Source organism: Macrobrachium nipponense, chromosome 34 (assembly GCF_015104395.2).
Source record: "Macrobrachium nipponense isolate FS-2020 chromosome 34, ASM1510439v2, whole genome shotgun sequence".
NCBI lineage: Eukaryota > Metazoa > Arthropoda > Malacostraca > Decapoda > Palaemonidae > Macrobrachium > Macrobrachium nipponense.
Genome location: NC_061095.1, coordinates 67,985,006 through 67,997,929, shown reverse-complemented (window position 1 = coordinate 67,997,929; position 12,924 = coordinate 67,985,006). Strand labels below are relative to the sequence as shown.

At 35.3% G+C, this 12,924-nt stretch overlaps 1 protein-coding gene across 1 annotated transcript in view; it reads right to left on the bottom strand.

Annotated features, from left to right (window-relative positions):
• Positions 1 to 11,281: 11,281 nt before the first annotated feature.
• LOC135208131 (uncharacterized) overlaps positions 11,282 to 12,924 on the bottom strand; it is a 1,870-nt gene continuing 227 nt past the window's right edge. Inside the window, exons 2-4 of the mRNA XM_064240280.1 lie at positions 12,084 to 12,231; positions 11,813 to 11,914; positions 11,282 to 11,374 (exon numbers count right to left, since the gene is read on the bottom strand). Coding sequence (XP_064096350.1) covers positions 11,282 to 11,374; positions 11,813 to 11,914; positions 12,084 to 12,231 — 343 coding nt within the window. The remainder of the gene's footprint in view (positions 11,375 to 11,812; positions 11,915 to 12,083; positions 12,232 to 12,924) is intronic.

The window sequence follows — 12,924 nt, the reverse complement described above, 5'->3', positions numbered from 1 at the left end:
ACAATGTGAGATATGCACAGGGAAATAGTGGTATATTTGTACATGAATAGTGAGAACAATCATGCTATTAACTGGAAGGGGCAAAAAGCTGTGTGGTTCTAATAATGCATTGGAAAGGAATATCATTGAATCTAGTTTTATAAAAGAAAGTTACAACAATAATATGAACATCAGTCAAGGAATGTATAAACTTGATCCTTTAATATCAAAAGAAATTTGTTAACTGTTTAAATTTTTAAGGTTGGCTGTAGAGATATATGAAAAATAGGATTATTATATTTGTAAACACAGTAAAGGGGCAGTAGTGGTAATGAGATGTTCAACCCCGCCTCCCTGACACCCTGTCAGGTGTGGACTTGTACCCTAAGCGTTAGTATCCCTAGAGAATTTATTGTAAATTTTAGCTTAATGATTTTTGAAAGCCACTCCTACCGTGACACCTGCCTGTGGGATCTGCAGTCTCAAACTGTTGTGGTGTATGTTCGTCAGTACTGTCTTTGTAGTATATATCTCGTGAATTCTAATACTATGTATCAGTCCTTTGTCAATGGCTTTAAAATAAAGCCGTAAACCGGTCAGGACCTACACCCTGTCTCTTATTTTTCACCTGTGGATATGTGTGATAAATGAATCACGTGCTAAAGTGATTATAATCATCAATGGATACCACGAGCTCCTTCCGATCTTTCTGTGTTCTTTTCCCCATCTTGGAATATGCAGTCACTGACTTCGCAGACGCCCTCATTCAAGCTCATACAAACAAGGAACACCTGCGGTTTCTACGTGAATGTCGTGATGAACAAGTGATACCAAGATCAATGATAACCCAAGTCCTTGTCAAAATTTATTAGAAGACCAACCGTTCGGTGAAATACAACGATCTATTTTGGACAAACATATCTGTATTAAGACATTGGAAACTAAAAAGAATTTTGAAGATTTATCGAGAAAAAGACGTCATTTTGAAGCTTCAATACCATCGGATTGGAAAGATTCCCTGCAGGAATATTGTTATTTGAATATGAGGAAGAAAGTGTATCAGAAGCTTAAACGTAAACATAACAACAAAATGAAACTCCTGATCGAAAGAAGCCCCTGGATACTAAACAGCCAACGCCAATCATGAATCTGTCGTCAACTTATCAAACAAGCATCTGGATAGTATGTAACCAGTGCTTTAGCTATGGTTTAAATTTTGCTCTATCAACGGGAAGTATAAACAGTGTAGAAATTACTAAAGGATTGTGCAACTTAGAAAAATATAGTGATTTAACTAGTGAAGATGTCAACATAATTAAGGGAGTGATTTATGGAAGCATGAAAAAGTCAGAAACCACAAACGTACCCAAAAGATTTATGAATGCCATCAATGAACTGAAAAAAGATAAAGATATACACATGACAAAAGCAGATAAATCAGGTGCCATAGTAATTTTAAACAAAAATGAATACATAGAAAAAAATGGAAAGTCTTTTGGGTGATAATAGCACTTATAAAGAATTAAATAAGAACCCGATAGAAAGTGTGAATAGTGGTTTTTAATAAAAAAGGGAAAAATCTGTTAAAAGCAACGAAAGTCTTATAAAGAAGGTGTGTGACCTCCCCATCGCTACCGTATATGTATGGTACGATAAAAACCCATAAAGCAAACTTCCCTGCCAGACCAATTATCAGCTCAGTGGGTTCTGCATCTTATAAATTAGCAAAATATTTAGTGGATATCCTTAACCCATTGGTAGGTAACATCTCTAATGCCAATATTAAGAATAATGTCGACCTGATAGATAAACTAAATATTGTGTTAAAAGTTAATAGTGAATCGAGACTTGTGAGCTTCGATGTAGTATCTCTATTCACAAAAGTGCCTATTGATGATTTATTGGAGTTCTTATCGGAATTATTAGAAAACAAAACAACTGGATATTCCATTTTCTAAAAGCACCTTAATTGAACTAATAAAATTATGTGTTAAAGACTGTAAATTTGAATTCAACGGAAAATTCTACTCACAAAATTTTGGTATGGCAATGGGAAAGGGAAAACCCTCTGTCCCCAGTGCTAAGTAATTTATATATGGAATTTTTTGAAAAGAAAATTTTAAATAATATAATTCCACGCAATGTACCTTGGTTTAGATATGTTGACGACATAATTTGTGTATGGCCAGGGAATGAAGATGTAAATAACTTTTTTTGCCAGGTTAAATCAATTAGTACCATCAATTAAATTTACTATGGAAATAGAAAAAGATGAATGCCTACCCTTTTTGGATGTCCTCATACGGAGAAATAGTATGGGTTTAAGTATAGTGTTTACAGAAAACCTACTAATATTTCTTCCTATGTACATTTCTATTCTGGACAAAACAATAAGGTTAAGGAAAAAGATCAGTGTTTGCTTTTATGTTTTTAAGAGCACTACGGGTATGTAGCCCAGAATATATAGATGAGGAAATAGATAAGATTCAGTATACAGGCAAGAAACTGAAATATCCAGATAATGTACTAAACAATGCATTAAAAGCGGCAAAAAGACCATGTATCAAAATCAAAAAGAACCTTACAACAACAAAAATTTGCTTGTACTACCTTATAATAGTAATATGAAAGATATCCCACATCTCCTGAAGAATTTTGGTGTTAATGTAGTTTTTAAAAACAATAAAACAATGAAACAGGTACTTATAAGAACTCCCCCGACAATGCTAAAGGATGTGTATATAAAATCCCGTGTAAGTCTTGTGACAACTTTTACATTGGTCAAACGGGGAAAGCACTTGGAAAAAAGAATAGAACAACATGAAACAATGTGTGAGATATGCAACAGGGAAATAGTGGTATATTTTGTACATGTTAGTGAGAACAATCATGCTATTAACTAGGGAGGGGCAAAAAAGCTGGTGTGTTCTAATAATGCATTGGAAAGGAATATCATTGAATCTAGTTTTATAAAAGAAAGTTACAACAATAATATGAACATCAGTCAAGGAATGTATAAACTTGATCCTTTAATATCAAAAGAAATTTGTAAACTGTTTAATTTTAAGGTTGGCTGTAGAGATATATGAAAAATAGGATTATTATATTTGTAAACACAGTAAAGGGGGCAGTATTGGTAATGAGATGTTCAACCCCGCCTCCCTGACACCTGTCAGGTGTGGACTTGTACCCTAAGCGGTAGTATCCCTAGAGAATTTATTGTAAATTTTAGCTTAATGATTTTTGAAAGCCACTCCTACCGTGACACCTGCCTGTGGGTGGATCTGCAGTCTCAAACTGTTGTGTGTATGTTCGTCAGTACTGTCTTTGTAGTATATATACTCGTGAATTCTAATACTATGTATCAGTCCTTTGTCAATGGCTTGAAAATAAAGCCGAAACCGGTCAGGACCTACACCCTGTCTCTTATTTTTCACTGTGGATATGTGTGATATATATATATATATATATATATATATATATATATATATATATATATATATATATATATATATATATATTATATATATATATATATATATTATATATATATATATATATATATATATATATATAATATATATATATATATATATATATATATGAATAACTTGATCACGAAGTATATACAACGTGATGCTATGTATAAATAAAGGTTTTTGCCACGAAGGAAAAAAATGAAAAGCGATAGCCAAGCACTTTCGGTCTAGCGCGACCCTTTACTCGGCACAACTGAGTAAAGGGTCGCACTAGACCGAAAGTGCTTGGCTATCTCGCTTTTTATTTTTTTCCTTCGTGGCAAAAACCTTTATTTTATATATTAAATATATATACCATACATACGAGGACATTATATAAGAAATATATATATATTATATATATTATACTATATATATAATATATAATCTAGATATATATATATATATATCTATATATATATATATATATAGATAATATATATATATATATATATATATATATATATATATATATATATATTCTCTTGAAACTGAATTTAAAGAAAGCCTCAAAACGGCAGGTACAACAACAGGTTTTTATTTAGTCAACGCCAGCAGACACACACACTCCCTTTTATCTCCTTTTGCTCTTTTTTTTCTGTCGGAGAAACCTGGACCCTGTTATGTGTTCCCCTCTTCTCTAGTTAACATTTTTTCCTCAGACGATTAAATTCATTTCATCAGAACTGGAAAAAAGAGGGTCTTCATAATTAGGCTTGTTCCCTCTATTGCCTTTTTCTCGTGAATGTTCTGTATAATTTTATTTAATATTCATAAGGTTTTCGAGATCTATAGAGGATGGTTCATTCGCTCGCACACTGAAATATATATCAAATATAGATATTTATGACATAATATCTTGTTTGAAATTCAGCTCGCTTTTTCGTCCATTTTTTGTATAATTTTCAAAATTTGGATGATTCTCAAAAGTGTTAATGGAGGGTTGTTTTCATGCTCACTCAAATATTTCCCAATGATAAATATCTACTTGCTATATTATATCTTTCTTAACTATTCAGCTTCCTACAGTATATTCGATTCAAACCTTAATCCCTGTTCCTTCTGTCAACAGACTTATGCACGAAGAATGATTCTTATTCCTGGTGGCATTGTGCCTTCAACAGTCATATTGAATTAGAGAGTATCGGTGATAAGTATATGGAATATATTACAAGAATCAGATAACCGATAACTAAAAGGGGAAGGAATAGCTGCATAGCTGCACATAAGGAAAGTCAGTCAGGATGTTATTAAAGCAATTTGTTCAGAAGAACTTTGATGTTGTGATTCAGTATCACCACACAGCATCCAATGACTCTTACGGTTAAATTACTGCACTTCCCGTGAAGGAGATTAAAAAGAGAAACGACACTCTCTTCATGGCTACTGCCATGCGAAGGAACTCGATCTTCACTGGTCAGATAGAATAAGGAAATAGAAGTTGAATTTAGAATCCTTGATGGGTTTTTGTGAAATCAAATCACTGGAAACATTAGTTGATATGACAACGTCTTGTTGACGTCCAAGAACACCGAGGAATGAGCGAACAAGGAAGTGTTATCATTTCAGTCTTGCCAGTAGGAGTCTCTTATGCCAAAGGCTTTGACTCTCTCTCTCTCTCTCTCTCTGGGAACATTCCCTGCACGTGACACGGCATCTGATGTACGACTTAATTCCTGCAACAACACCGGACCCGAATGCCAACCCCATCAACCTCATCTGTTCAACCTCCAGTAACCAAACTGAACCGAATTCAGTCGACTTGAGTCGACCCTTTGAGAACGATCGGAGCCCTTAACACAGTCCCTCCCGGACCGGGCCTCCCCCCAACCCCCTCCCCACTCTAAGACATCACTAGGGCTTATATATACACTGATCCAAGTGCCTTTCCCTTTTCAAATTGTATGTTCTTTTCTTTACTTGGTTTTCTATTTTGGCGGAGTTATTTTTGTTTTGGCGGGACATGTTTTGTGAAGGCTCCTCGTAGTAGTAAAAGGGTTTACTTTTTTCTCGGTCTCTTTGCCTCTTGTGGACTGGGCAGCTGTTCATCGTCTTCTTTCCCAACTTTATTTTTTATTTTCTTTTTTCATCCTCTTTTTACTATCCCTAGCTTTTGGAAATGGGTAGACACTATTTTTCTATTTTGTAGCTATAACTGATTCGTCTCTGAATGTATAAACCACAACAGTGGGCTATATTAAGAATGAGCCCATATCATATAGTATTTATATATTTCGTAGTTATAACCATGTCCTTTCTGAATGTATAAACCATAACAATGGGTTATATCAAAGCTTGAACCGATGTAATACATGTTATATCTTTTTGTTAGCGGTAACTGAGTCCCCTTTGAATTTATAACTTATTTCTCTCTTACGTTATAAACCAAAACAAAGGGTTGTATTGAGAAGTGACCCAAGACAAGTTCTGTAAAAAGTCAGTGAAAATCCACAATTATGTTTCTCAGTCAAAACTGTATTTTGTAACAAAGTAAGTAAAATACAGCCTTTACTAACGCAGGTATTAATGGATTTACAGTTACTGTATAATCGTACACCATAGATATGTTGATAAGGTTAATTGTATCTTTAAACATCCAAATATCAATAAGCACTTCATTTTCCCCTATTTTTTTATATTTTCTTAGTTTTTCATTTTTCTCAGTTCAAACCAATTTAAATTCACTATTTATCTATTCCGTAGCTCATTTCTAACCTTCTAACCAACCAACTAACCGCTTGAGAGAAGGGAAGGGCTCCAGAAATAAACAAAGAAGATGACAGTGAACGTTCATGTGCTGAGGCAACGTTCATGAACAGAATGCGCAACGTTTTTTCGCTTCAGGAGACTCAGTTTCCGTCTCTCCCTCAACTGAGAACGTTTAACGAACGTTCTGCTGTTCTTCATCGAAACGAGCTTTTTCCAGGAACGTTTTTACCTCCTGCCTTCCTTCGGAGCAGAGGCCGTTACTCCTGGAATTCTGGAAGCTTTATTGCATTCCTGGAAGCTATTTTATGATGGCCTCGCTCAAGGAAGGCTTAATGGACTGTAACTATTAATTACACTTGGATATTTAGTTCTTACAGAGACATTAGGGAGAAATACAGGTCGTTTATGTTGTAATTAGAGAACTGTTTTTCTGTTTATGTCATTTAGCCTTAATTACATGTGTGTATTTAATTCAGGTGGAACCATTGTTGACAAATATTTAGTTCTGTATGTTTGGCGTTACCGAAGAGTATGCGAGTACCTAATAGAGTCTCTCTCTCTCTCTCTCTCTCTCTCTCTCTCTCTCTCTCTCTCTCTCTCTCTCTCTCTCTCCTGTAAATGAGGTAGTAATCAATAGGCTGTGAATCACCCAATGGAGGCGACATGCAATTTCCTGCCATTTCTGAGAAATGAAACATATTTTGGAAACAGTCATTTCCATTCTACTCGAAAGTTATGGATAAGGTTAAAGACTTTTTCTTGTATGTGTGTGTGTGATAGAGAGAGAGAGAGAGAGAGAGAGAGAGAGAGAGAGAGAGAGAGAGAGAGAGAGAGATTAATGAAATTTGTTGCCCTGGGGAGTAACATAAAATAACATAGCTGAAAATTAATGAAGATATGCATGACTTTACACTGAAGGGATTCACAGAACATCAAGAATTAAGGAAGTAGTTAGAGGGACTCTGTTAATCCAATTGAGGGTGATTTATTATACACGAAATTAAATTTCGGTTTTTCCTCTGTATATTTGTCTCTGTCGTGTTATGTTAATGGACTGAATTAACGTATACAGGAAGGGAAGGGTTTAGATTTGGCGGTGTCTAAAACATTGGTTTATCTGGTTATATAGTGTATATATATATTTTTTATATATGTATGTTTGTATGTATGTGTGCATACATTTGGCTAATCATGCATAACTTCTAATAAAAATATTTTTTATTTATTCATCTATTATATATTTACATTGAGTTTGATGGAAGCTGTAATGTCTGACACAGACAAGAATTCGAATGAATGATGTTTGTTCACCTCTTGACTTTTTGTTTATATTTGAGAGTGACGGGGCACAGGTTTTTTCTTTCTTTCTTTCTTGTAAACAAAAAGTTTCCCTTGGAGTTGCGTCCGTCCGACTTTTTTTTTATTTAACGCTGGCGATTGTTTTCGCCTGAATGTTTATTGCGCCATTCTTCAAACTATTGATATTGTTTAGTGTTCACTCTTTGTTTCTTTGTCTTTTTGTTAGTGTGTGTAGTAAGTTTCCCGGATGCTCTTCTCGCCTCTTTGTCTGATACATACAAGATATTTTTTTTTACTTTCTACATTTGATGTTCATTTAATTTTCGTATAATACATGCATATATATATATAGATATATATATATATATATATCATATATATATATATATATATATATATATAAATATATATATATATATATATATATATATATCCTATATATATATATATATATATAATATCATATATAATATATATATATTGTTATGATTGCATCATTAATATTTTAAGATGTTTCAAGTAGCACTTTATAGATCATAACAATATTCTTAGTGATATTTAAGTTAGTGCTATTTTACCAGGTTTCATTTTGAAAAAGTTTATAAACATTTAAAAGGGAAAATATTTAAATAAAGCACTTTTTTACCACTTTTAATTAAAATAGATATTCTACACGTATGTATATAAATATTATAAAGAAATAATGAGAAATAAATAAGTCCACTGGTGTAACGAAACAAAGATGAACAATTAACTCTTACCGTATGCAAAACACTTTTATATCTAAGCAATAATCCAATAACCATTAATCACCAACTCCAGAAGCACCCTGGATAAAGAAAACTTTATTGTCAAAGTAAACAATATTCGGTCATCCAAGGACCATGAAACAAACAAACAATACTTAAATTACAATTAGTTACTCCCTCTAGTGACTGAAAATCATACATATTTAAGGATACACCATTAGTCAAACCTTCTAGTGACTAAAAAGAAAAATTAAACAAAATATTAAAGAAATATACAACGGGAACCATAACATATTCCCCCACAAAAAGTCTTCATCACCATCTTGAGGACTGAAAAAAAAAGACTATTTAAACAATCTCCATCATACAGGATTCCGTGATAACAGGTCTGCATATACATTGTCTTTTCCTTTAATATGATGAATTTGAAGATCATATTCTTGTAACATCAGCCACCATCTCATGAGTCGATGATTTTTCGTTCTCATTCTCTGTAAAAACGTTAGAGGCTGATGGTCCGTGTAGACGTTGATAGTAAATGGAGAACAATGGAGATAAGCTGCAAATTTCTCCAAAGCAACCAATAATCCAAAGGCTTCTTTTTCAACAGTCGCATAAGGTCGTTGATGAGGTTTGAGCTTCGGAGAAGCATACATTCATTACTGGATGCAAGATTCCATCTGTCCCTTCTTGTAGCAGTACAGCTCCCGTTCCCAAGTCGCTGGCATCAACCTCAATTGAAAAGGGTTTCTTAAAATTTGGTGCCTGCAAAAACTGGACAAGACGCCAGGATGCGTTTTGAATGTTCAAAGGCAGTCTTGCAATCATCAGTCCAATTAAATTTCTTTTTACTGCTTGTAAGAGAAGTGAGAGGAGCGACTACATCTGAAAAATTTTCACAGAAAACGGCGATAATAGCCAACCATTCCGAGGAATCGTTGAACTTCTCTTTTAGAGGTGGGAGGGCCGTATGGCAATGATATCCTTCACCTTGGCATCCTACTGGTGCCACTTCATTGCTTCCCACCACGTATCCAAGGTACTGTATCTTGCATGTCCAAAAGTCCCTTTTCTTCAGATTTATTGATAATCGAGCTTTCCTCAATCGCAGCAATACTTCTATTTCAAGCACTTCATTGTGGTTCCGACCATGACTCTGTAAAAATAATAATATCATCTAAGTAAACTGCAACTCCTGGAAGTCCTTCTAGAAGATCATTCATTGCCCTCTGGAATACTGGTCCTGCATTTTTTTATGCCAAAAGGTAAAACCTTATACTGGAACAATCCATCGGGTGTAACAAATGCAGTAATGGGTTTTGATGATGGTGATAAAGGAATTTGGTAGTATCCTTTTAGTAGGTCTATACGTGTAACAACTTTAGAAGAACTTACTTGATCAATCAAATCATCCACTCTAGGCAGTGGGTATGCATTTGTGACTGTCAGTTTATTAACCTGTCTATAATCGGTGCAGAGTCGAAATGATCCATCGGGTTTTCCTACTAATAAGCACGGCGAAGACCAAGGACTGTCACAGCGTTCGGCCAAGTCGTTATCCAGTAGAAACTGAGTTTCTTTTCTCAATATCGCCCTCTTGTATGGGGATACTCTATAGGGTGCTTGCTTGCATGGCGTTGTTCCCTCTTTCAAAAAATGATCGTATATTCAAAAGATTTGTTTGGGTTGGTACATCTCCACACAGATCTCTGAAAGACTTCAGCAAACTTTCCACATCCTTAGCCTGATGAGAAACTAAATGCATTACTTTGCAGAGATATTCATTAAAACTTCAGAATTGGAGAGGTGAGAATCATTACCAATTTTAAATCATTCTCTGGAACAATAACTAAATAAATCATTTTTAACGTTTACAACTGCAAGCACTGTTGGCTTTTACTTTAGTGCTCTTTGACACAAAAGGCTTTAGTCTATTCACATGAACAAGATGTCTGTCTTTCCTTTTACCAGTAGTTTCAATTTCATATACATTATTGCAGCGTTTCTCTACTACAGTATAGGGTCCTTCAAAACGACATTCCAAAGACTTCTTAGTGGGATTAAGCATTAAAATTTGATCCCCTGGTTTAAATTCTCTTGTTACAGTTTTAACATCAAACCTTTTCTTCATACTTTTTTGTGCTTTTAAAAGTTTCTGATGTGCAAATACTCGAGCCTCATCTAATTGCTTTTTTAAGAGTAACAGCATATGGTGCAAGTCTTTACCTGATTTCTTGGTTTTTCAAGCCAGACATCATATAAAACCTTCAAGGGTCCTCTAACACTCCTACCATAAAGTAATTCAGAAGGCGAATATCCCAAACTTTCTTGCTGAGTATTTCTTATGGCGAACAACACAAATGGTAGTCCCTCATCCCACTCTTCTGATGTTCATGGCTGTACTTTGTCAGAGCCTCCTTAAGCGTCTGGTGAAATCGCTCGAGCGTCCCCTGGCTTTGCGGATGATAAGCTGTAGATATAGAATGGGGTGAACCCTCATAGCTAACATAACATCCTGAAAAAGCTTAGATGTAAAATTGGTACCACGGTCGGTTTGAACCACTTTAGGGATGCCATATTGAGTAAAAAACTTGACAAGGTGTGGAATAAGATTCTTAGTAGTTATATTCCGTAAAGGAATAGCATCTGGATATCTAATACTAGAACACATTATAGTCAACATGTATTGATGCTGTCTTTTTGTTTTTGGTAGAGGTCCAACGCAGTCAATAATAACTTTCAAAAGGAACATTACAGACTACTTGAGGGACCAAAGGCACTGGGTTTAGGTGCTTGGTTTGGCTTACCTACTTTTGACAGGTTATGCAACAATTGCAGAATACCTTCACATCACGCAAAAGGCTAGGCCAATAAAAATATTGCAATATACTGTATGTTGTCTTCTTAATCCCAAGATGAGTAGTAGAGACTTCATGGGCCACCCTCATCACATCATTTTTCAGAGTTGCTGGAACCACCAACTGATGTTTAACTTCCCAAGAGGCAGTTGCCACTGCGGTACTTGCTCTATATTTCCTCATTAGCACTCCCAGCTTTTAAGTAGTAACATGTAGATTCTGCCATACTCTCCTTCTCTGTCAATGCATTCTTAAACAAAGGCTGTAAAGAGACATCGTTAATTTGCTCATGTTTCAAATCTGTGACATTAATTTTATATACATCGATTTCACTACATGATGTTGTCAATACATTTCCAACTTTTTCATTACAACCTTCCCTACTCGTAGTATCAAAACTAATCTCCCTATCCACAGTAGGAATAGCAGGTTGAAAATTTTCATTAAACAAACTATAGAGAGAGTAGTCAAAATCTGTCCCTAAATCTAAACATACTCCATCTCACTTTGTCATCCTCAAACTGCAGACCTAGCACCACATTCAACAGAATTGAACTGGTCATCAATACTAGGAACAGATTCAGTCAAAAACAACACCACGCAGGCCTCTGCTGCGTTCAACTACACAAGATGGAAACAATCACGTTCCACATCCTCCAACTGCTGAACAGGGCTGACTTCCAAAGGAGTTATCACATACCACTGGGTCCGGTACCACACGATTACCTGCAGCATCATTTCCAACAAGAACATCTACGCCAGGAATCGGAAGAGACTCGACAATACCCACAATGATATCACCCTTGAATATGCCCACAAATCCAAATGCACTCTAGCCCGAGGCAAAGAAGTCAAACCACCTATGCCTCCTAACTACTACTTTATCATTTGGTAAGACAGTCCTTCTAACCCAGGTACTGCCCCTCTAACAACTAAACTCTGCGATGAACCGTGTCCCGCATTAACTTTACAACAACACCCTTACTATGTTCATCACCAGCAACCAAAACGCCGTCAAAGCAGAATGGTTTGAAACCATCAACACCACCAGCTGACTCAGCATTTATATCACAACAAGAGAAATTAGATTCCTCTCCTTTACTCTTTCTTTCATTCTTCCTAGAATGTTTGGACATCTAGCTTTCACATGACCGACCTCACCACACGAATAACAAGTTACACTTGAACTAGCACCAGAGCCAAGAGATTTAACAGATAATTTATAAGGACTTGTTGGTGGGGAGTTTTGAGGTGACTTACCTGGTGTCTTCCTGGATTGGTTACCTGGTTTGCGAGGTCTTAATAACCTAAAATTTTCAGCAAGTACAGTTGCTCTTTGAAGAGTAGTTACTTCTTTCTCAAATAAATACCTCTGCGTATCAATGGGTATACCTCTTATAAATTGTTCTACTAATATTTAGTTCTCTATATTCATCCATGCTCGAAACACCAGCAGACTTTAACCATTTATCATCATACGCACAATATTATGGGAATATTCAACATACGACTGGTTGTCAAATTTACGATATTTGCGAAACTTTAAGCGTAATTTCGGTGAGTTCGTACACACGCAAGATAGATTCCTTAATAAAACAAAATCATATAATCTTTACCTTCTTCTAACGTTAAAGCCAGAAAGGCAGACCGACCTTTACCCTTTAAAGCAGGTTGAATAAGAATTGGCCATATTTCCTTAGATAGCTCTAAACTATCTGCCAACTTCTCAAATAAAGCAAAAAATTCATCGGGCGAGTTTTCGTCGAAGGAAGGAATCATCTTTGAATACTTAATTACATTAGTATTACTATC